This window comes from Malaya genurostris, chromosome 3 (genome assembly GCF_030247185.1).
Source record: "Malaya genurostris strain Urasoe2022 chromosome 3, Malgen_1.1, whole genome shotgun sequence".
Classification (NCBI taxonomy): Eukaryota; Metazoa; Arthropoda; class Insecta; order Diptera; family Culicidae; genus Malaya; species Malaya genurostris.
In genome coordinates this window covers 243,313,628-243,339,234 of record NC_080572.1, presented here as the reverse complement: position 1 = coordinate 243,339,234, position 25,607 = coordinate 243,313,628, and the positions used below count along the sequence as shown (strand labels likewise).

Genomic DNA, 25,607 nt, shown 5'->3' with positions numbered 1-25,607 from the left:
ACGCGAGGGATTATTAATTAGTGACGCCATCTGATTATCAGACCGGGAATATGTTAAACGACGTGTTGAGAGATTAGACCCTATCAGCTTGAAGCGTTCAAAATCTTCAGTTCAGTCATGTCAATTGTATAGCGCGCACGATACGAGATTCGTCTGAGGGCGCCATGCTCGCATTAAAGGATGTTACCAATGATTTGTTCGGGAAATGTGAGAGCTAGATATCTTGTTAATAAAATAGACGGAGCAATTAGAGGGGGCGTTCGGATCAGCGCTGCCAACTATACCGATTTCTCGGTATTTATACCGATTTTTGGACTCGATACAGGAATACAGATATGCTCTCTCAAAATACCGATTTCTCAATTTTCGTACAGATAAATACCGATTTTCAGTTGTTGTGTTGGATTCCATAGGGGTAAACCAGGTCGAGCGACCTTTTTTTTGGTCGCAAAATCAGTTTCCGCACTAAATCGATGTTTGATTTTTCGAGAAAGATATTGTACAGATAAATTTTGTCGCCGAATACAGATTTTTGGAAAAAGCAGTTGACAGCACTGGTTCGGATTCAGCGTATACCATGTAAAGCATAGTACCAGATAAAACAAAATTTCATACCGTTTAAATATATTTTTATTGCATTTGCACAAAGTCTTGACTGACTGCACAGCAAATATGACTAATTTCATTGTGTTAATTGCTGGCGTTTCATTTTTTTTTTCAATATCCTCACCAAACACTCTCACGATGTCAATGTTCGCATCACATGTTGATCTATCGAATTTTTTTTGTGTTTGAACCAACAAACGTCCATATGGAATAGACGAACATGCTAAAAGTACCCACCTAAGTTCGATTAATCTTTTTTTTTTACGTCGGAGCTGTATGGTTTGTAGCATAAACACCAAGAGATTGATTATAGAATTTTGGTTGTTCGTACATTGAGAACCGATTCGCGAATCGATAGATTTCACAAAATGCATGCGAATCATGAGTTATGAACAGTAAAAATTAGAAAACCAAGTATGGACAACTGCAGCCTATTTTCAAATTAAGGAACACTTCAAAATCAAGAAAAGTAAGTATCGAATGCTGATCAATTTTAACAGCCGTCCAATGCAGGTAAATTGCTGTATTACTCATAGCAATGAAAAAAAAACTGAAAACAGAAAAAGGTAACGGAAAAACTTATACCATGCTTGCGTAATAGTCCGAATGTTCTCTTTTCTAGTCGTACCGTAGCAGCAACTACGCATGAATCTTTTCAATTCGATACAATTCCCCCTTACAGAACTTCTTTGTAACTCTTACACTTTACTTCTACAAGTCGTTTCAAAGCACTTTTTTTCTCGGCATCCCATTTTAAACGAAAACAAAAATTTTCATAGAAAAATTCATAAATAAAATTATTAAAAAAAACATCAGTTTTAGATCACATCGGCCAAATTACTAAATCTAGGTAAGTGCTGGCCGGATTCGGGTTTTCTTTCGCTTCAGGTTCGTATCAGTCTTAAGCGAACGTTTTTTCTTCAGTAATTTGCTACCGTCACTCGATTTGGATGATTTGCCCAATTTGGCCTGCTGCTTGGCGGAGGTTGCTTTGCTAAACTTACTGAAGCGGCCTTCTTTACTGGCTTCTTTGTCACCCATTGAAGACGGGCCACCACCCGACAAAACGCCTATACTCATCGTTCCGCTACCGGCTGACCCGGGTGACTGCGGCAGTAACTCACTTGATCCCACCGAACCAGGAGATCCTGCTTGGCTGTAAGTTGACAGAAGCTTAGTTAGTACCACTGCACCTGATGTGGTCGTTGGAAGGGAATATGAGCAGCATGGCATCGCATCCAAACTATCATCACAGTCGAGACATTCTTCAAGCATTTTTGATTCGGATTTAATTTTCTTTGACAAAGGTAACTCTCCAAGTGACGGTGGGCTAGTTAAAAAGTTTGGCAGTGACGTGGCAGACAGGCTGGTCTTGAAACACAAATCAAACCCATCCCCGGTAGTTCCGTGCTGGTGGGGCGGCGAAACTTTAATCTTTTTCCGAGGCACTTGATGTTGCTCCTTACTGCGAATCATATCCTGTAGCTTCTTACCACCGGCGATCACCGCTCCTGCTACGGTCGATTCACAAAGAATCTTGTTCTTCTTGATGGCATCCTTTTTACCAAAGCCTTTCGTACCGATTCCGGTACCCTTACGGGAAATTTTACCCGTGTGGGTTTTCAATGAACCACCTTTCAGAAACTGTCGCCCCGCACTGGATGAGGCCGAACAGCAGCTAGTGGAATTTCCATTCCCTCCCAGTGGTTCATTGGTACTGCTGATACCAATTTTTCCATTACCATTTCCAGTGACGCCTACTCCGGTCGAACTGCCACCACCTCCTCCGCCCGGTACGGAACCAACCTGAGAACCACCGATATTATTCCACTGGATAGCGTTTTCTTTCGCTATCTCCAGCGAACTCGATGACTGGTTGTTGAGTCGCTTGGAATGTAGCTTCGGAATCTGCAATGGGACGGACGAGAAAGAAAAAAAAGAAAAACATATGCGAACCGTCGCCTTTAAAACTTCGTGTACTTGTCTGGGTTTTAGTTTGAATGAGTATTGTAGTTCAACAACAACAACAACAACAACCAGATGGGAATAGGTAAAACCAGTCAACATAGTCGTACTTAAAGATAATGCACTTAAAATAGTGGAAGAAAGATTAACTACAGTAGATATCAAGTAGAGATGAGAATAGAGATCGGAGGAGCAAATTAGAGTAAAAAAGCAGAAATAAACCATTGAACATATCATATTTATTGACAATACTCCGTGATTTTTTGCAACATTACACCATTTTTACCATTTTTCTTTGAATTATAATACACCAAAAAAAAAAAGAACACAGACTTCATGCAAGATTTTTACCTCGAATCACTAGGAGTATTTTATTCTTCGTCTTGAGAGCTAGTTCTAGGCATTTTTCTTTCATTCGACCCAAGCAAAATTTATAATATCACCATACTATAATAAGAGATTCAATTATTAACACAATACGCAGCCCAAACGATGCAAGTAGATAAACATAATGGGAAACGAAACAACAAAATTTTCACTATTCTCAAATAAATAACAAAACAAGCAGTAAGTAAACCTACAGAAAAACTGAGAACATAAAGATTAGTTAGTAATTAGCAGTAGCCTCTCGTCTGTTGAATACTTGATCTAAATATTCAATTTGACGCACCGCTTGATATCTCAATCCTCCACTATAGAATTGGGTATAGCGGGCAAAACCAATAGTATTAGACACATCGGATGTCGAAAGACACTAGTCAGGGTAGCCTTCTCGGGCCATTCATATTTTTACTGTATTTCAATGATATAAGCTTTTCTCTGGAGGACTGGAGTTTATTGTTTACTAATGATGTCAAGATCTACTACAACATTTGCAACTCAGAAACCACCGCTTTAATCCAACGGTAAGACTGATGTAAAGTGAACGACGGGGCTCGTATTGTAAATTCTCATCAAATGAACGAAGCAATCAAAAAGGTCCGCTGTTAATGGCATTGCTAAATGAAAGATCTATATTAGAGAACACTGAGTACTGATCAGACCAGGTCCGTTGTTTTTCATAAATTGCTCGTGATCTCAGTCTCAGTCGATACATGAACTAAGCAATTCTCGTTAGTACTGTACGAACATTAAGAAGCAAGGTCATACAGGAGACAATGTTTACAGTGTTTTTTTCAGTGTAGAATTTGGAATACAACATTTCTGAAGTATTGCTTCACTGATTCGCTTCCTGCTTTAGAAGTATGATGCAGCTGACTTAAATAGTATTACTGACTTTCTGTTTACAGATATTCCTATCGATTGGTACGAAATCCTCAACAATGATGACGAAAACGTTGCAGTTCAAACCTTCTCGAATAAAACAAGCTACGTCATCGATCGTATTGTACCCAACGAACCGTTCAATGTTCCCCATGATACTTCCCCCCCCCCCCTCCCTTGGCATTGACTATCGCAAAAACGCGCAAAAAAGACGCATTCAGGGTGGCAAGTAAATTGCCGATTTCAATTTCCCGATCTTCACGTTTCAGGCCCAACTCACCTTTGGTTAAATTGTGGTAATTCGTGTGCAAACATGCTTGTTCAGTGAACGAAACCTTCAGTTGGTGTTGAAGAGAAACGACATTCTCGTTACTTCGATGGAATAGCTTGAGATCATTACCGTAAAATAAATATGGACATTACAAAGAAAGATTCACATCGTTGAAGTACAGGAGGAAGATCAGAGGTCCAAGACCTTGCCTTGTGGAATCCCAGATGGAGCGATAAACTCTTTGAATAAAGTCATTTATCTTGATTGCTAATCGGCTTGAAATCATTACCGTAAAATAAATGTGGACATTACAAAGAAAGATTCACATCGTTGAAGTACAGGAGGAAGATCAGAGGTCCAAGACCTTACCTTGTGGAATCCCAGATGGAGCGATAAGCTCTTTGAATAAAGTCATTTATCTTGATTGCTAATCGGCGATTATTGAGGTATGAACAACGCAGCATGCTAGTACCGAAGCCTAATCTAAGATTGGTGGTCACTTGCTCGTGTTGATGAGCAAATGAATCAAATGAAATTTTCAAAAACACATAAGATTTTTTTCTAACTGGGTTCAAAATGCTTAGCATCTCTCTTATAATAACCAGAAAAATTATGAGTAATGAACTCTTCGCTGATTTCTAACCAGTTTTATTTCCAAATAGCCCAACTAGTTTGTCTACTTTGAGAAATCCTTCTACAATTGATTCGGATTCAGCAGATATTTGTAACATTTGTCATGAATGGATTACTCAAACAGGCTTTGATTCAGATCACCTGCAAATAATATTCAGAATTTAAAATAAAGCAATGATTAATTCAATTAGTTATGTATTCTACCACCTTAGAATTAATTGTCTAGGATACAGCCATGTGCATCGAAAAACTACTTAAAGCATGGCGCGTACCGAAAACATTGTGTACAAAATAATCAAATCTATAAACGTATCACGAAGCGTTGTCATGATATCTTCCTAAGAATAGGTTAAAGTCTCGTCGGCTCGAGAAATTCTCAAATTCATTAGAAGGACAAGGAAAAAGCCACCGAGTCGACCAACGACTAATCGCGCAGTATCAAACACTATGTATGACAAATGACCAATATGCCAAATAGTCGTTATGCCAAATAACCACTATGCCGAACGTTGTTATGCCAAACAGGGTAGCCTCCTTTTGAAGGAATGTTAACGAATAAAAAAAAGTTGTCAGAATTACCTTCAATGACGGCGTACTGAATCTAACCTTCAAAAATTTTGCCAACTTATTTGAAGTTTTTTGTCGTGAATACGCCTTACTTTACTATGGGGTGCCTTTTCAAAATTTACCATATGAGAGAGTGAACAGATTTTGATCGTGAATATCTTTTGTTGTATCTAACGTATCAACATAATTTTTGCTACATGCCATCGGAAATATGATCATAATTCTATGATAAAATCTTCAGTTGTATGACATAATCTCAAATAATTCAAAATTAAACTTTTCTGTAATGTTTGATATTAACAAGTATCAAAGAAGAAAACTCATGACGTGTTTGACTTTCTCGTATTTTAAGGCTCATAGCTCTGTGATCTGTAGAAGGATTTATATAATCTAACTACCAATAGATTCAAAATTTTTCAACTTGAACGTGTATTGCAACAACATTGAAGTATTTCAATAGTACACTATTGAAAAACCTGTCTGATTTGACCCATGTCAGTACCAGCCAATCAGAAGGCGTTCTTTGGAAGAGAATAAAATATCTGCTGCTGTACAACTTCATCGGTATAAAAAATGAACATTTCGCTATTTTCTGAGCAACGGTTGTCGAAGCAAGACGTACGAGAGAGCAGCATCGAAGACCTCACGCTTTTGAAATGAAGCGAGCACCGAACATCAGAATTGTGCCAAAGAATAGTCGCGGCCGGATACACAGCAAAACCACACCGAAAACCCGGTATTTGAATCGAAATACGTTGTGAGTTCCAAATGCACCTACTGATTCCACCCGAAATGGATTGTTTCTAAATTCAGATCCTGCTGGTCGTGACAACTCAAGGCACTTTATAATTCCACAGATTATCATTAAGAATTAATTGAATTTTCTCCACTTCCTATCAAAAGCATCAGATTCATCAAAATGGAAGTTGAAAAAGATTGCGCCGTCACTAACACATTCAATTACGGCGGCAACGTGCTCACGCAATGCGAAAATAAAAGTATTGATGTAGAACATACACACATAAAACCAATTCTCGAGCTCGGCATAATGAAATGCCGAATTAGATCGGCAACACGAAATTTTACCGATTGTTCGGTAAATCACATGCTGATTACCGAAATTCGTTAATATAAAGTTCTGATATCTCGGTAAAGCGCATTTTATTGCCGAAGTTTGGCATCATATATAGCTGAAAGTATGGCATCATATATGGTTGAGGTTGATATTTCTTTTCGGGATTTGAATTTTTTTATTAAAGTGAGCATTAATAAAATACACTCATTCCCCAAATTTGGCTTTTGTGATAATTTTTCATGCAATAATAAAGCAAACTCCTTTCTACAGTCGATTACTGATGAGTCGGTAATCCATGATTAGATCCCGATCGCTTTTGCCGAGCTAATAGCAAAATTGCTGCTGATAAGTTCGGTAATAATTAACAGTTACCAAGTTCAGGATTGCCGAAATTCTCAGTAATTATACATTTTGCCGAGATGGTTACCGAGCCCTCGGCTGTGCAAATCTCGGCAATTATTTCGCCGAGATTCAGCAATAAAATTTAAGTGTGTATATTTATACTAGTATGGGCGTCGTTTCTAAATATGTCCTGCGAAACAGGGTTGCCACATATACAGATTAATCTGTGTTTTATTTCTCTTGAAAATGTGGCAAAAGGGAAAAATTTCTTAACACCTCAAAAAAATCACATGTGTTGTGTTTTTCTAAATATATTTCATGTCTCTATGCAGACTAAGAAATAAAGTATGTCCCTTTTTTTTTGTAAAAATACGCTGATGATAACTGTGGAGGATACCTAAAAACAAGGTAATATTAGGGGCATTTACAATTTTAGAAAAACGGTCATTGTTGCAATATGCAAAAGCAGTTTTCTTCTCTGTCGTTGAGCGGAAATTCAAAAGCAAAACACCCTTTTGCTTAGAACATTTTTCTAAACAAACTGATGTTTTTTTAAGTTTCATCAAACAGTAGTGTTACTACTTTTGCGTTTTTCAACAACGGCTGCTTTCCGGAGATTGTAGGTATAACCTTAAATTCAATTAATTGATTTCATTAGCATATCAGTATCTCATCCACGAACAACAGGTCAACTTGGAAATAGATGACGGAAGTCAGCGGCATACATCGGAATTCGAATTCAACTCGTAACTCTCCAACATGAACGCCTTCATAAAAGGTTCTTTTCATAACCACCATTATTTTATTAGAAAGAACTATGAAGTTTACTTCGTTATATTTCATTGTGTTTCAGAATGTTTGATGTAACTTATCCGTACTTTAGTGTAGGTGCATCGTTTCAAATTCTAGTAAGTAGTGAAGAAAGGGAAGACTTGCACAATTCACAGAATCGACCAACTAACTGATATTCGGAAGTGTGAAGGTAGCGTGCCAGTTTTATTCGTATTCACGACATCCAGTTATGTCTCTGACATTACCCACCTGCCTTTTTCAACACGAAAGTTTACAAGCCGCGAATAATCTTCCGGCATTGAATCAGTCAATGAACTTCGTTGGAACAGATAAAAACTCGACACGAACAACGATTAGGCCAATGAAGACTTTAACTTCTCTTGAACCTGTCGGTATCCCGGCTGACGCCATCAAACCCTTTTGTTATATCTTTCGACTGTCGTTCATCACGGGAGTATTTTCGACATTGTGGAAGTCCGCTTTTATGTCTCCGGTATACAAGAAAGGAGATAAAACAAATGTAGACAACTACCGTAGAATAACATCTCTAAAAGCTGTTCCAAAATTGTTTGGGTTATTTAGAATCCCATTTCCAACCCGCAAACTCACGTTGAACCTGAACGGTGTCGGTTTTTTGACTGATTAATTTAAAAATGAAAACAATAAACAAATACCTCTTAAAAACGAACAAGCAACTTTACAGTATTACGCAAAAAACAAAAAGTTATTAGCTGTTTCAGATCCGAAATTGAAAAATTGAAAAAAAAAACAATCGAACAAAACTATTCTCTACTAAACACCCAAACACTTCACACAATCACAACAATGTTAGCAGAACGGCCTAGGCACCGAGGAATGATTACAGTTTAACGATTAGTTTCACATCAAGCAACACTCAGGCCGCATAACAAAGGGCACTTCGGGGACAACACATTACCTTATTGGTGACACGAGCTTTCGAGGAGCCTCGCTCGATTTCGATGCGAAGCATATTGCGCAGCCCTTGCAGGGTACGGAACTCGGAGTTTAGTAGACGCGATTGCGGATTCGAATTGGTGAGATCCAGTATCGACGGACCAAGGGCTCGTCCCACCTGTGAATTGCGATTGCCGTTAGTAAGCGCTGGATTAATCAACCAATATCTATGGAATTACCTCTTCGAACACAGCAGGTGTGTACTTCGGTGGAACCGGCGATTGCACTTTAGAAGTCGGAGTTTCTTTTCCCCTCAGTGGTAGAATGTTGACACTTTTGCCGGTGTTGTAGTTACATTCTAGCGTATAGCTCTTTATCAACCCTGTGCATTTGTAGATGGCAACTCGTCCAGAACCCTCTTTCGATAGACCGTCTCGTTTTCCTCTGCAGAAACATTTCGATAATGTTTATATGATTGCACAGCCATACTTAGTAGTTATACTTACTTGTAGTACATATTTCGTTCGCTAAAATTGCAGGCATCATAATGAAAGTGCTGTGAGTTGATGCTCATGAGACGAGGCAGAAGCATACATTCGACTGCCTCAACTGTGTTGGGCAAATGGTTACCGTACATGAAGACACCTTTTTTAGAAGCATGTCCATGCAGGTCAATATATAGGAACATGTTACTCTTCTCCTCGTAGAGAGTTTTGTCGATTTTGTCATCCAATTGTGCCAGAAAATCTAAGCTAATATTGATGGGTTTTTGTCCTGCCGGATTGAGATACTCATTTCGATGCGACCGAAAATGACTGTAGATTTGTGGGGTCTGTGGACGAGCTTTACTTTCTGCACGTTTGTGGTGCAACGTTGTGTTCTTCTTAGCACCCATCCCACCCACAAATCCTCTCCCCGACGATTGAGTTTGCAGCTGCTGCTGTTGCGATGTATGCGATACGCCAAATTCTTTCGTTTTAAGAGTGTTTGGGGTAGAACCTAGCAAATGTGTAGCTTTTATGACACTCTTAAAGGAAGAAACCTTTCTTCCACTTTCCTTGGCAGTGGTGAGAGAAGTTTTCCGAGCGCTGGTATGAGCAATCGTGTTTGGGCTGTTGTTGACCACCATACTGCTACCAGTACTGAGATTTGAAAAACTACGAACAGGGCGCAACACGAGACTGCTTTCCGTCACCAGTGGTAATAGATCCGGAATCAGTTGCTCGGTGAACACCTTCGGCGGTGGCAGCACTTCATCAACAGTTGTCACCGAACCAGCCTCACTGGATGGTATTGCTTCGGTGACTGTTGTATCGCTCAAAATGCCTCCGGTGCTGACCGTGTTTAGCGAGTCTGTGGCAATTGCGGATACCGTCGTAGTGACTACTGTAGGAACTGATGATGGCTCAGATTCGACGAGAGTAACGGTCGAAGAGGATTCGGAGATTACGGTGCCTGTGGGTGTTTGTTCACCAAATCCGGAATCCGACGTCGACGCAGTGTTTTCTTCGGTTGATTCGGAATCTGGTTGATGAGAACATGGAAATGAAATGAAAATTCTGCAACTGTGTAGCAAAAGAAACTGCTCAAGTGAAGATTAATGTACATGTGAGAAAAGGTTTAGGGGGGACAGAAAAACAAACTTGAGTGCGTAATAACTTTCTATTGAGTTTGATGATTAGCTCGATTGACTTTGTGCAATATGATTAAAATGCGGTCCAAGCAAATCATAACCAGGTAAATGTATTTTGCTAATAGTACTGGGATATATGCGTTTACAAAAATATATAGAATATCGTAAAATGTGAATGCATCGGAAAAATTATGTTCCTAAATAATATGACGAAACCACCCAAACACTTATTGACAGGGTTCAATTCTATTCTATTTTGAAAACACCTGTTTGAAAGTTCGTATTTGATTTTAACGTGTAAGGTTTTTGTTACTAATACGGAAGCAAAGTATTTTTTTAGCAAATATGTTCATTCGAATTGGTTTTGTATATTTTCATTTGATTCGACTTTTGCGTTCTTTATAAACAAAAAGGATAATTAGCGTCATCAGCTCATAATTTTGACTTTAGTCCAGGACCGCTCTTACAGAGGGGCAGTGGGGGCACGTGCCGCCGGGCCCACGGTCTTAAGGGGCCCTTGACGGGACCCACTGAGCAAAAAAGAGGTCATTCAGTTTGTTGGTGGCATTACAAATAAATCTTGCCCCCGGGCACATTAAGCGCTGCTCTAGTCTTAAGAAAGACCTACTCAAAAATCCTTGGAAGCTTTCAAAAAATTATACCTCGAAAACGGTTGGTCCGATTGATTTTGTGACTTCGGCAATGTTTTGAGTAAATATTGGGGCTACATGGAGAAAGTTTACACTGTAAAAATTGTAGTTTTTTTAAATTTTATTTTGAAAATGAAACTATATATGAGACAATTATGCGTAGAACAGCAGTATTAACTAGTGTGAAAATTCCAAGCAACAATTTATTGAACAGTAATTATTAGGCGATTACTTTTTACAAATATTTATTTATTCCAGTCCTTGTACATACAATAGAAGTAAAAAACGTTATACGCCCGATTGTCCCATATTCCAAAATAGAGAACTGAGAGAAATGCGATTAAAGAGTCAAACTAAGATTTCTATTTGAAGAAAAATGGTGCAATGAAAAAAAAATCTCCTCTGTAAAAAAATAAAATTAGAACCAACATTCCTATTTTTGCCTGTTGATGGTTTTGTTTGCAAATTGAATTATAGCTCTGTAATAGCCTAGAAATGTATCAAAATAGGCGAATTTCTACGCATGCCAGGTCCGCAGATTTCTTATAAAGTCCTGAAGACGTTTTTAGTTGCAGATATTTTGCTGATTTTTGAAAATCGAAATTTTCGCCGGATTTTTTTTTGAAAATTTACAGACTTTTCAGTTGGCCGCGCTGTTTTTATTTTGCGTATCATACTTTATAGAGAAATGAAAGCCCGCAAACAGACAGAAGAGTAGATGTGCTCAATGTGCAGTCAGTACACCTTTCAATCAGTAATCCGCATTGAACATTTTCTCATTGAATATTCATTGTGTATTGCTGAGCTATGAGAGCTGTGAAAAACACATGTCCCCATTACAGCAAAGCCTTTATTCTAATAAACGCTCTAGCGGTGGCAGTGCAGACAAAATGAATTCTGTATAAACAAATGCGAAGGGCGTTCGGACCTCACAGACACATTCGACAGTTATATAATCTTCATCATTTTCTAGCCCCGTGAAGATAGTTTGCTTGCTATGAATTATGGGACTAGAAATTCTCTCTTACTGAGAGAAGGAAAAGTAGTAGTAGTGGTGAATAATGTTCGCTCTCTTCCATTCTCGGACACACAGCCATTCCAATACATTCACGAATATCATACGCCGTTAAGTACTTTACTACTTCGTTCATCCAAACCCTGTAAAACACACTTTGCTCCCAAGCAAACAAATTCTACTGCTGGAATACGGGGAATAGAAATATCGATATCTCCGGTGAAATGAACGGATTTCAATAATCTATGGCTTGTTCGATAGCTATGACCGTTTGAAATCCAAGCTTCAAAACATTATTTGTTTATAAGGACAATTGTGACATAAACTTTCGTATAACCCAAAAAGTAAAAATTCGATCTCAAAAACATTCAATAGCATTCATTGACGTAGAGTGCAATAACCTTTCTCAACTACGACATATAATACATATACATTTTTGGAGATGATTGTTTTTTAGGTTTCATTTTCGAAACTAAGTATTTTTTTTCGGTGTACACCTTCTCCCTATAATCCTAATAGTTAGCTAAAACATTGCCGACAACACCAAATCAATCTGACCAACTGATTATGAGATATATGTTATTGAAGGCTTCTAAGGAATTTTTTTTCTTGGGTCTTTTTCAAAAGTAAGGCTAGAATCAAAATTGTGAGTTGACGATGAAAATTGTTCTTTTTGGTCATAAGGGATGCATTTCAAAATACGAGCCCTATAAAAAAAAATTTTGCTTAGATCATTCATAAACAGAAAATAAATCTAGAGCCCTAGATGACTTCCTAGCTGAACCGTTACAGTTTTTTGTAGCTTCAACCGTTATCTTTGGTTGTTGGTATTTCAAAAGTCCACCAGTGGAGACAAGGGGGAGGAGGTTAAAGTACCAGATTTTGATCTACGCGGTTTATGAACGATTCCTTACTTAAAAATCGAGGTGATTCGTTAACATTTCACAACCGATTTTTTGTCATGAGAAATCAGTTTCTGTGGTATCGCGCATGCAACAAATCAGTAGTGAACTTTACTTCTTTTGGTTTGTGATCGACTCCGAAAATCGTTAGTGAAAAATTTCAATCTCGATTTTTGTAACTATTTTTTTTTCCTAACACTCTCTTTGTTGGATACAGTCATAACTCATGAAGCGGTGTTAAGCAATTAAAATTGATGATCACGTACTCCGACGAGTTCCTTGCATCATCCGGAGTTTCGCTACGTCAGACGGGTTGCATAAGGAAGTTATCTATGCGGATCTTTGCTTCGCTCGCCATGACATCACAATTGCAAAATTGAATCGACTTGTATTTGGTTATCAACATAATGCAAATTTTTATGTTTCCAAAAAAATTGTTCTTACATCTGGAATTCCACAAGGTGGTCATTTTAGTCATCAGATTTTCTTACCGTACTTCAACGATGTAAATTTTTCTTTAGATGAATCACGGGTACTTTTGTTTGTTTTGCTTTGATCATAGAGTTTAATCTTATCGTCAGTTACCTTTTCGGACCAGAAAAAATTCTTACCCTATAAGACGGGTTGGGAATCGAACTTAGGCGGGGCTAGTGCGGGTATCATTCTCAGATGAACTCAAGATCTTTGATATTAACCGCAGCTTTGAAGGGGCGGCGTCCCTTTAGCAGTTTTTGCGGATTTATGTAAAACCAATAACATGATAAAGACTGTCCCAAAAAGTATGGACGCAACCAAAAACCGCTGCCATTTCGCAATGGTTCAGAATCTGTCAATTTTTATAGCTGCGTCCTGTTGTTTACACTCTTCTCTAACCACTTGTGCAGTTGTTTATTCGTTTTCATTAGTTTGTTTCGAAATGCGTGGAGATTCAGCAGAACAACGTCGAAAAATTGTGTACAAATGGTGCACAGAACGCGGACTGCTACTGAGAAAGATAGCAAAAATGGAAGGAGTAAGTGAAAAAGCCGTGCGAAATGCAATCAGGAAGTTCGGTGAGGATAACACCTTTGAGGATAAACCGAAAACGGGTCGAAAAAAATGTCCTGCTAACTCTCAGTTGGATAAACGTATACTGAAGGCGTTCGAGCAAAAGAAGGAGGTTTCAGTTCGGGATGTGGCCAAAAAAGTGGGCACTTCGAAGTCAAATGTTCTTCGTGCTAAAGAACGTTTGAATCTTCAAACCTATAAGGAAGCAAAAACAACCAAAACGTAGTCCGAAACAAGAAGCATCGATCAGGCCGAGGATTCTTGCTGGAAATATGAACTGCATAATCATGGACGACGAAACCTACGTGAAACTCGATTACAAATCCTTGCCGGGACCACAATATTATACGGTGCGAGAAGGGCAAGTGTTAAACCAGTCCGAGACATCGATTGAAGTCGAAAAATTTGGTAAAAAAGCTATGGTCTGGCAAGCAATTTGTTGCTGCGGTAAGATTTCGAAACCATTCATCACCACTGCTTCAATGAACAGCGAAATATACATCAAGGAATGTTTACAAAAACTACTTCTACCCATGATTCGAATCCACAAGGATCCTGTCTTCTGGCCAGATCTTACTTCTTGCCACTACTCGAAATCAACGGCAGAATGGTATACTACCAAAAATGTCACTTTCGTCCCAAAAGACATGAATCCACCAAATTGCCCACAACTTCGACCAATTGAGGAATTTTGGGCATTAACGAAGGCACATCTTAGGAAACATGTCTCGGCAGCCGAAACCATTCAACAGTTCGAAAAAGATTGGAAAAAAGTGTCAAAACTTGTCGCCAAGAAGTCTGTACGGAATTTAATGAGGAACGTTCGCAAGAAGGTGCGCCAGCTAGTCTACAATGGCTAAGTAGCAAATGTTGAGAATAATATTCTGGTGTTGTATCTAACACTTGTGAATTATTTACAGCGAAATCAAAGTGCGTCCATACTTTCTGGGACAGTTATCACAGAATATTGTTCAGTAATTTGAAACCCTATTTACCTCAAAGGAGCTCCTAGAATAGAGTTGATATAATGTAGATTCGTTCGTTTAATTTCTTCATGGATTGTTTCTGAAGAAACTCGCATTATGAAAGTCGCGGATTGCTGATTGGCCTTGACACACTGCAAGTATGACGAGAGCTGTTGCCTACTTTAATGATAGCAGATGTTTTGAACAATAGGATTGACTGTCCCATTTGGCTATTAATGTTCGTCTCCGTGCTCTTGGTAACAACGTCTTTCTTCGTCTAGCTCCACGCGGTACTACCTACTATGGAATTAACAGAGCCGTTATCGGTTTACAAAGAGTGTTCAGTCGAGTAGTCGACTGAGCTCGTCTTCAACCTTCCACGTAACACAATAGAAAGCAACTTTTCACTTAGTATTAAAAATTATCATAAGCAGTATAATGTGAAAAATTAGATAAATTTCACAGGAAAGCCATCTAGCACCTTCAACATTTTTACTGTATTTCGACGATGCCAACTTTTCTCTGGAAGGTCGTCGTTTATGGTTTGCTGATGGTGCCAAGATCTACTGCATTATCCGCAACTCAGAAGACAAAGTCTTTCTTCACCAGCAATTATTGAACTTCGAAGAGTGTTACAAAGTGAACCGCACAATATTAAATCTCGACAAGTGCTAGACGTACACGAGGAACAAAAATCTTGAGGTCCTTGATAGGAAGATCGACTAGCGTTAAACATTTTGGCGATCAATTTACATTAAAAAAACACATCAGTTACATTCTAGCTAAAGCTTCACTGTTTAAAATCCCTTTACTGCTCGCTTGAACACTCAAGTCTCGCATATTACTCGAATCCTCATCAACTACCCAGTTATGAAAATCGTGGGTTACTAATCGGTCTAGACACACTACAAGTGTGACGGGAATTATCACGCGCTCCAACAACAGTAAATATCTTCAACGTCCACACTTTACTCAATGAAGTTAATGTTAATGAGCTAACCGTAACAAGGCATTTCAATATGACTACCAACTACGGCCAAGTTTCTGGAATTGAATTGAATTTTAGTGTACAGAACACACCAATTTGGTTACGTGTCAGTTACACATTGAACCCGATGGGTTGTCCAGTTACTTTTAGCTTCAAGGGCATCCAAAGATAATTGTTTTATCAAATGACTTCTATGATGTTTAGGAAGAAGAATGTTTAGATCTATAAGAGGACTGAATAATTGAATTTGTTAGATCTATGAGAGGACTGAATAACGCTTTTTTTTCGTCGGGTACATTGGAAAATTCAGGTATTTTACGTCTGGTTAGTGGTTTAAGTTGAACTGCGAGGTGGCATTAGTAGAACTGCCAATGCACTGATAAGTCAGAGACGAAACGAAATTAGAATTGAATTCAATTATTGCTCTACTGGTTGAACATCCCGAACTGGTTTTGAACATGCCATTTACTAAACAGAATTTGAGTGCTATTATGTTCTCAGTGGATTTAGATGTGTCCCTGTGAAAACCAGCAATTTTACAGCGCCGACTATACGTGTGAAAGTTTAAGAGAACGCATTCTGTTTAACGAGTAATTTGAAAATCAGTCATTTGAACTGCAATTGCGTCATGAGCAGGCCTTTGAATAGTGAATACGAATGTAAGGGTCATGCATGAGCAAAATGTAATTTAGAAATGAAAATTTCTTCGCCAATGCGTGTAAGAACAAAATCGTGAGCTAGCTGATCTGTAGCAATAGAACAATCTTTTATTTCTCGAAAACCCCCAAAACAAACCGTCAACGCAATTTTTCTCCATCGATTGTGAAATCTCCACAATCAAACTGCTAGTTTGCCTTAAGAGCAACATGGCGGAACGACTTGATTCCGCTACTATGGCCGATGCGATATTGATCGGTTCCTCGATGACCGGCGCAAGAGCATGGGAAGTTTTTCTTTGCGCAATCAGGGGCAGTTTGTTGAGGACGACGACATCGGTCGCCTTTCGGCGCCTTAAAACTTTTTTCAAAAGTTTGGCAGGCCACGAAATGGAGCTGTCTGTCGTTTTTGTCGTCGAGCAGTTTGAGTCACTTTGAGACGTTCGCGTTTTACGAGTGTCACCAGTGGCACCGATCGGGGATGTAACTATCGGCGGTGTTAGTTTGGGAAGACGGGGCATTTTGTGTCTCATTTTATCAGTTTGGATTATTTGGGGTTTTTTCCTAGTAGCAGTACCTTTTTTCGATGGAAGGCTTTCCTTCTTACTTGGAGCAGTGTTTTCAACCAGCGCTTGAGGGTTCTTGTCTACAGGTGGTGGTACGTTGAGAACCTCTTCACTGCTTGTATCGGGACTTTTCACTAACGACTTCTTTTCGCTTTCCAGTTCATAATGTTCTGGCTCATCGGTACCAAGATGATAATATCTAGAAGAAGGAAAACAAAATGTTGATCTGGGTTGTAGGACGCGAAAAGATGTTAGATGTTTGACTACCTGATGAGTTTTCTAGCGGCGTAAATGGCAGGTTGCGTTTCGACGTTGGGAGCCAGATAGACCCGATTTAGGTTATGACCCCTAGTGTCCGACCGATATAGACCATTGTAAACTCCATCCGGATTGAGAAAAGGTACAATTTTGAACACATACATCCTCCTACAGAAGAACGTGTTCAGTTCAATGAAATGTAAGGTAGTTTCGGTTAAATGAAATACAATACCTAAGCGTAATAGAAACAATGCTTTTCCTGTCGAGCAACATACTGAGAAATCCGTTCAGCACGAAGCTTGCCGGTGTCTCGCCCGGATGAACACGAGACGAGATGAAGATGATTTTCTTATTCTTAAATGTATGGCACCGAGGCGTCTTTTCGTCGGGAAACAGGTTGCGTAGTCTTTCTTCGCGGGCCGTTTGGATCCCATGGAAAGAGGTAATGGTTAACAACTCAACCCGCCTCCGTTCGACGGAATGCGTCAGTAGTTCCCTATAGTAGTAGATATCGTCTCTCACGTCGAGATTCGTAACTTTTCCTTCGTCGTCCAAGGTGGGAGTGTGCAATACTTGTTGAAAAGTTGGAAATCTAGTCTTGCTAGGTTGTTGCGGTTTTAACTCAATCTTAACCCCTTTCACTAGATTGGTAATATGCTGCATGGATTCGGATGTGTTGTCATCGATTGACATGGATGAAGCCTGATCTAAACCACTAGTCAGATTTGAGCCGATGTTGCTTGCATACCCAGGCGTCGGTTCATTCACTTTCGGCTGCATCGCATCTTCGGCACTTGAACCGTCCCGGGCCGTATCATCGAAGGCTTCTGGACTGCAGCGCTCAGATATTGACGCCTTGTTTAGTTTACCCTTTTTTGCTGACAGACCGCACTGCCCGGTCGGAGGAACAACCACCTCCACAGGACCTGCCACGGTGGTAGATTCATATTTTTGGGATATTTCGCTAGCTATCTGGTGCAGCTCGAACGGGTGTCGTCCGAATCGTTTGTCAAAATTACCCAGCTGTTCCAGCAGCTCGTTGTAGGTAAAGGGGAAAGTGAAAGCGTAGTACGTTCTGGTTTCCGGGGATTCCGGTGCTCGATGAAGAAACGATATAAAGAAAACGTCGTTGGTAACCTTTAGAAGAAAAAAAACAAGCACATGCTTCGATTAGTTCCAGTCGTGGTTTTAAAGTTTTTAAATTTGGTTTTAGAATAAACATCCATATCAAATTGATAAAGTTGTACAAAACTGAGAGCATCGAATCACATACCGCATACGATGGCTTATCCTTGATCCGTTCCCACCTTCCGCCAGGGCCAACTTTCATCACAGGGTGCATACCTTGGCTGAACAATTTGGCCTGTTTATTCAAATTCATCACATTAAACTTGACAATCTGATGGGGACGGCCACCTTAGAAAATAAACAAAAAAAGAAAAACAAGCGTGAGGACATGTTTCAGAGCGTGTGTTCCCAACCAGCAATCCCAAATACCCCCCACCCACAAGTGAAGTACGAACGGTTAACTCACCCCTCACAGCAAAATAGAACCAGGTTCTGTTCTGATTTTCGTACGGCGTTCCAGCACAATCGGGTCGCGTCCAAAGATTGAACTCCACCTCAACGAATGCGGCATGGTAGTGCGATTGGTAGAGCAGCGGATGGTGATGAAGCGGTTCGGTTGGCGCAACAGTGCCGGATGTTATCGAATTAGTGGCCGTGATTGACGGCGAAACAGTCGTTGTTTGTTGTTGTTGCGTGGGTGATAGTGGGGCTGTTGACAATGCTTGTGCTGTTGGTGAATATCTTCCGGTAACCGTTAATGGTCCGCCACTAGTGAGGAGAGTTGGTGAACCGGCTGTCGAAGACAGCTGCTCAGAAGTGCCGCCGGTACCACTGGATGCCGACTGGCTGGTGCTGCTGCTGCTACTGCTACTACTAACATTGTTGCCTATTATATTGAGCCCTGAAAATGGATGGAAAACAAGGAAACAAAATTAAACATTTTGTATTTGGTGTTTCGATTTTTCGTTGGAAGTTTTGCCCTACACGTTCTAGGATATATAGAACAAAGTTGACGTGTGGAATGGTAGCAAAATTTTGATTAACAGGTTTGGAAACTAGCGCTCACAGAAAACTATTTAGAATTTCAATAGAATGAATATATTGAGATAATTTCACTGTGTGTGTCTTTTTCAAAGAAAAGTGTCTAGTAAAAATTAACTGACTTATTTCAGAAGAAGAAGAGAAGTCGCAGTTTGGCCGGTGAGCATGAGACTGGCATAATATAAACAAAAACCTTTTTTAATCCACCAAGTGGTGTAATGATGCCTTTCTCATATTACTTATGTTTTCAATAACATCTGTCAAGATTTTTCTTTCAAATTTGAATAAAATCAAAAACTTTCTTTGGTACAAGCTACCATCACCTTTTCAATTTGGAAACAGTTATGTCAAGTTAATATGGACTTAAATGTGGCAACCCTGCACGCTATACAAACTTGAACAAAGCACGCTGTGTGCTAGGCGGTGGTGTTTTGTTTTTCCGTACCGATGCTTACCGGTTTTGCATAATTTTGTATGACAGTTTGAAAGTTTTGATACTCATTGCCCGGAACCGGATGTCGGATATGAAAGAAATGGCGCAATATCTGTTAAGGGGTGTAAGTTATTTGGCCGAATTTTGTTTGGCTTAACTTTTGATTGGCATAAATTTGTTTGGCATAAAATAAAAAGACATACTGTTTCATTTGGCATAGTTGTTGTTCGGCATAATTTTCATTTGGCATAATTTCAATTGTGCATATTTTCTTTAGATATTCTATTTGTTCTGAGAGTATTTCCGATTAGTGCTCGATTCTTACATTCGATTTTTAAGTGAATATCTTTGTTATGTGTCTATAAATGTGGCACTAAGCCACGGAGGCGATGCCGACTGAGTGCGCATTAGAAAAAAGCAAGGCGGCGAAGCCACCTTCAGAATTTATTTTCAAGTTTTAGACCACAACGAGGACAACGCAGTCCGAGTCGTCCAATCACTAATCGGAAAACCTATAATCCAAGTGTTATCAGGCCGTTATGTATTTCAACCTTTTAAATTACTCCCAGAATAAAACGAACCAAAAGAAAATATGCACAATTGAAATTATGCCAAATGAAAATTATGCCAAACAACAAATATGCCAAATGAAACAGTATATCTTTTTCATTTTATGCCAAACGACATTATGCCAAACAAAAGTTATGCCAAACAAAATTCGGGCAAATAACGTACACCCTCTTTTAAGACACCGAGAGCTTTAATTTTAATCATGGTTTGTGAAAATCGGTTTAACCGGTACTGAGAAATCGAAGTCAGTTCCGTTTTTGGAGCTTTTCTTCACTATTACCGGTGCGTTTGTAAGCGGAAATCAGGAACTAGCAGTCCCAAAGTAAATTTATATATCCACTAACTAACAAAGTCAGACTAGTTGAATTTACCAGTAGTTTTATAAAAATTTGCACCTCGTTTCTCTATCACTTGTGAAAATATACTCATGAAAATAAAAAAAATTCATTTACATATGTGGAAAATTATCAATTTCATGAGTATTTTTTCATGAACGATGGTCAAATACTAGTACAAATCCCATAAAACTGTCTGATAAATGCTTCTAGTTTTCAGAACTTGTTAGTATGTGGGCATATAAACTTAATTCGGCACTAGTGGTTCCCACTTTTACTGATTTTAATCAATAAATCGAACCCGGTGAACGACCGTAACTAGGTTAAAACCGGGTATAAATAAACGATATAATAATAATAATAATCAATAAATCTTCCGTATGGTTGAAAAACAAACCAAGAAGTTCATTCTGCTTAAAATTGCCATTCAAAAAAAGCGAAAATCTTTGTCCAAAACTCTTCCATTTTCCTTAAAACTGCTCCAGAAAAATTATTTCAGTTTCAGCTTACTTCCACTAACACATTTGATTGGCAACAAACACATTGCTATATGATATAAAGATTTGCGTACCTTCTATAAGTAAACCCGCAAAATAGGAACCATTTATTTAACCTGCGAAAGGCAATGGAAACGGAATGTTGTCCTAAAACTATTTCTTTTTCCGAAAAACTGCTATGGAACAGAAAATATTTAGTTTTGTTTTTGCCTTTCTCTATAGAAAGGTATTAGAATTGCTGGAAAAACCGACTTTCGAACGGAGCCTCGGAGACCCATAGTGTTATATACCATTCGACTCAGTTCGACGAGATCGGAAAATGTCTGTGTGTGTGTGTGCACTTTTTGAAGATATTTGAACGCGGCTTGTTTGAAAGCTACTGTCGGGCAATTGATCAAGTTCGAAGATCAAATAGTTGTGACTTTTGGTTCCGGAGATATGATTGAATAAATGACGTAACCGACAAAAAGCGTTGTATTTTTACGCGCTCAATTTTCTAAGAGATAGTTGAATGGTTTTAACAAACTTGGGCTTGTTTGAAAGCTACTGTAGGGCCATTGATCAAGTTCGAAGATCAAATGGTTGTGACTTTTGGTTCCAGATATTTGATGGTATATGTGACGTAACCGACAAAACACGTTGATTATTCCGCTCTTATATATATAAGGGTGCCAATATTTTGGGATCACCTCTAATTTCGTAATGCGCTAGTGCTCAAAAGTTTAAGTAACTCGAAAAATGTCCTCATGCAAAATTTGAGCTAAATCGGACATGCGTTGGGGTGCTGTCCGGCGGTTAAGGTTTGAAAATTTTCGATCTTGAAAAGCACCATAGGGGGGAGTACATGAAATTTCAAAAATCGAACATTTTTTTTTGATGCCGAAACTCTTAAAACTGCATGAAACATCGAAATTTAGTGTCATCTTAAATTTCTTTTTAAATCAACTTTCTGGGATTTTGATATTTTTTCGAAGTCCCAAAAAGTCGATTTAAAAAAAAAAATTCGAGATGACACTAAATCTTGACGTTTCATGCAATTCTAAGCCTTTTGGCCTCAAATTTTTTTTTCGATTTCGAAAATTTCATGTACTCCCCCATATGGTGATTTTTCAAGATATATGAAAATTCCACTAAGTGGACTGAGAAGGGTTTTTTTAGATTAGCATCACTGTTCTCATACAAATAGGCAACGCAAATGTCAAGCACTAGTTTGGAAAAATGATGCTGACTGTGTGACTTAAACACTGAAGCATGCTTTTGTGTACTATTCTAATCAATCTGAATCAATTGGTGTCAAAATTAGTATCCGAAATTATTTAATAAAAGTATGAAATATGTTTTTATGAGACTGTTATGAAAGAAGAGAAAAGCATTATCACACCACTAGGTGGATTAAGAAGGTTTTTTTTTTGTAGCGCAGTCTAATACAAATGCATTGAAGCAGTGCTGCTACCTTTTTTATTAGAGAATTAAAACCTACATTACATGTAAGCAATTTGATCAAAATTGATATTTCATCCAAAAAGTCAGACTTAACATTCATTTGAGAATTAATTATTGTTAAAAAGATTGTTTGAAACTCAATCGTGCAAGCCACTTTGATCAACTTAATGCAAAAGTAGAGGAGGTTTTATGCCTGTTGGACAGCTAGTTTGACAGAAACTAACACCACCGAACTTTTCTCTACTCCAAGTAAACGAATTGGAAAATGTGATTCTCGTATTTTTCTTTTGTGACAGAATTCCGAAAGACTCGGTACTCGCTGAGAGTAAGTCACAAAAGTAAACGACAGAAAAATGTTTTCTCTTTCGTCTGGTGAAAAAATTAATACTCTATTTTTCATACTTCGCCGACAATTTAATTTTCAAAAGTGGATGTTGAAAGGAAGCTGATTGATTATTTCCCATTTTTCATATAACTTGTGCAAGAGCCATTCGGAAATGTAATTTATCGATTTATCGCAATTCAATAGGTAGGTTTAGGCCGATATAGCAACGAAAGGAGCTGTAATAAATTTCCGATGTCTGAAAGCATCGCGTGACTTGTCATTCTTTCTTGGATGAGAACGTGAAATGCTGACACGAGCGTAGTTTTGGCTATCGAATTACGAAACGTTCTGCTAACAGTTAATAGATTTGTATAGCGATTATAATCTACTAATGTGTTTCGAGCAAAAAGCTCGCGCATAATGTAGGCGAAACGTGATTTTATAATTTTATTGCAGCAAAGCCTTCAAGCAAAGACATCATATTAACAAGCTCTCACATTTCCCGAACAAATCATTGGCAACATCCTTTTTTTGCGAGCATGTCGCCCTCAGGTGAGTCCGCATCGAATCTCATACATATAAGTAGGGGAGAGAAATGTCAAATTCGTGCGCGCCAAAATAACAGGGCTGCGCACCCCTACAATTGACATGATATGTTGAATGTGATGCCGTGCGATGGCGTTGCTGAACTGAAGATTGATTTCGCTCCGAGTTGACAGGGTCTGCTTCAAGTGAAGAAAACAAAACTAAATTCGAAGACGAGCACAGCGTGATGGGTGGGTAGATGCCTTTTATGCAGCCCATCTGGGTTCGATTCCCAAACCCGCACATAGAGTCAGAAAGTTTTTCTGGCTCGCAGAGGCGAATAACCTTAAGATCATAACCTCTATGATTGAAAAAAAAAGAAAAGAACTAAATAATTCCGGTTTTATTTTACTTTGATAATTATGCTAGTTTGACTCGCGATTAATCATCTAAGAATTTTCTTATTTCATTGATTCAAACAGTTTTATTGGAAGTTACTGGAATTTACTATAGTAATTGAAATAGAAAATAATCAAAGAGAAACTGTCATTTGCACTTAGGACCTTTTCTACTGTTTGTCTTCAATAGCGGCCCTTACACGTGATAATATTATTGTCAATCCAAAGTATTGTCAATACCGTCAATCCAATTGGCTTGGTAACTTGAGTCCGCGTTTTTCGATAAAATCAAGTGTCTGGAGCTTTAAATATTGCAACTGAATATTGAAACATTGAGAGAAAAGGTCATTGTACATATTCAACTATTTCCTCTCTAAAGAGGAAGTATTGTAGGATTGATGAGCAGTTTTGATTTTTTGACAATATTTTCGTCAATCCAATGAAGTTTCCACTACACGATCAAAAGTATTGTCAATACTCCTTGTATTGACAATAATATTGTCTCGTGTAAGGGCAGCTAATAGTTTGTAGACTGGAGCTAAATCGGCAAAGCATGCCATGGTACACCCAGATTTGCTTATGTTGTCGAAAACCATGCAAATCAAAACATGTTCTTTATTGGTGTCATCAATATTATTTGCCTAGAATATATATGTAGGTATATAGTAGGATTACATGTTTCATATGCTATATACATTCAAAATATAATTCTATTCAAATGTAGATATTGTAAAAATTTTGCTTCTAATAGTCTTTGTAAACATATGAAATTAGCACCCAAAAAACAACTTACTATAGGAATAATATTTTAAAAAAATCCGACTTACGAATGAGGAAATCATTATTCAGTGCAAGGTATTATTTTTCCTCGAATTTAGCTTTTGTGATGTATAATTCAAACATGATTATGGTCTGCAAACATTAAATCAATAAAACAATAACAAGCTGGCAACACCCGCAAACCAACACCAGCACAGGAAACGAACCAGAAAAGAACGACCAGAGAGGAAAAAAAGTTTACGACACTCTTTTTCTTCTTACTGACAACTGTTCCGATTGTTACCGAAGAGGGTGTAAGAAGGGGGACGCAAAACAAAAGCATAAACTTGCATATCTTCAGCTGATTATTGTATCAAAAATTGGTTCTTACCTTCACAGCATCGAACCAGCTCGACTCTACCCAAATTTCCCGAATCGAATTTGGAGTAAAAAGTGTAGCCAGCGCACTCAAAATTATCAACCATTTTCTTTTTCGAATTTCTTCATTCCTCTCCCGAGTGGGGCCTTCTATTAGAGCAACCAGACAACCAGCAAATACTCCCTTTTTTCACTGTATCACCATTCCGCACAGAAAAGCACAATTTGGAAACACTTTGCCTAAGCGATTTATTGATCTTTTAAACCTGATCTGATTCCGATCTTCGAAACAGTACAGTATTCCACCGTAGAAACAGGTATTATTTCACTTGCTCTTTATTCCAGCACCCGATATTACGTCATTTATAGTAGCATTCACTTTGTGCACCACCAGTTACCTCTCTTTACACTTCTTACCGACGTGAGAGCTCGCGAACAACTGAAGAAGCTTTCTCTCTCAAAAAGTCACAAACCTAGCAAAGTTTGAGCGCTACATGTTTCACTTTCCGACTGGCCCATTAGATGACAGATGATTTGCAAATGGACCGGTATCAGTCACAATAGACATAACTTACCTTGACCCAACATTGAGATTGTTACACGATCAATAAAAATTGATCTAATGTTGTTGTTGGAAGTTGGAACGATAAGCACGGTTTTTTCAACTGTAAAGTATTGTTCACAAATGTATATCGCTTGTAATTTGTTCGTGAAATCTGAGAGCTG

At 38.5% G+C, this 25,607-nt stretch overlaps 1 protein-coding gene across 3 annotated transcripts; it reads right to left on the bottom strand.

The window, feature by feature from the left end:
* On the bottom strand, positions 1-25,308 carry LOC131438701 (uncharacterized). 3 transcript variants are annotated; one of them, XM_058608885.1, is made up of 10 exons: positions 24,895-25,308; positions 18,644-19,078; positions 18,383-18,525; positions 17,342-18,246; positions 17,119-17,277; positions 16,425-17,050; positions 8,936-9,953; positions 8,669-8,873; positions 8,452-8,607; positions 1-2,514 (listed from the first exon to the last, which is right to left on the bottom strand). In XM_058608885.1, the coding sequence occupies exons 1-10, from the start codon at positions 24,986-24,988 to the stop codon at positions 1,453-1,455; spliced, it is 4,803 nt and encodes a 1,600-aa protein (XP_058464868.1). In that variant the 5' UTR covers positions 24,989-25,308; the 3' UTR covers positions 1-1,452. The 3 variants fall into 3 exon arrangements, with proteins under 3 accessions (XP_058464868.1, XP_058464869.1, XP_058464870.1); XM_058608886.1 differs by having other exon boundaries at positions 2-2,514; positions 16,863-17,050; XM_058608887.1 differs by lacking the exon at positions 1-2,514 and adding an exon at positions 2,789-3,018.
* Between the last annotated feature and the right edge of the window lie 299 nt (positions 25,309-25,607).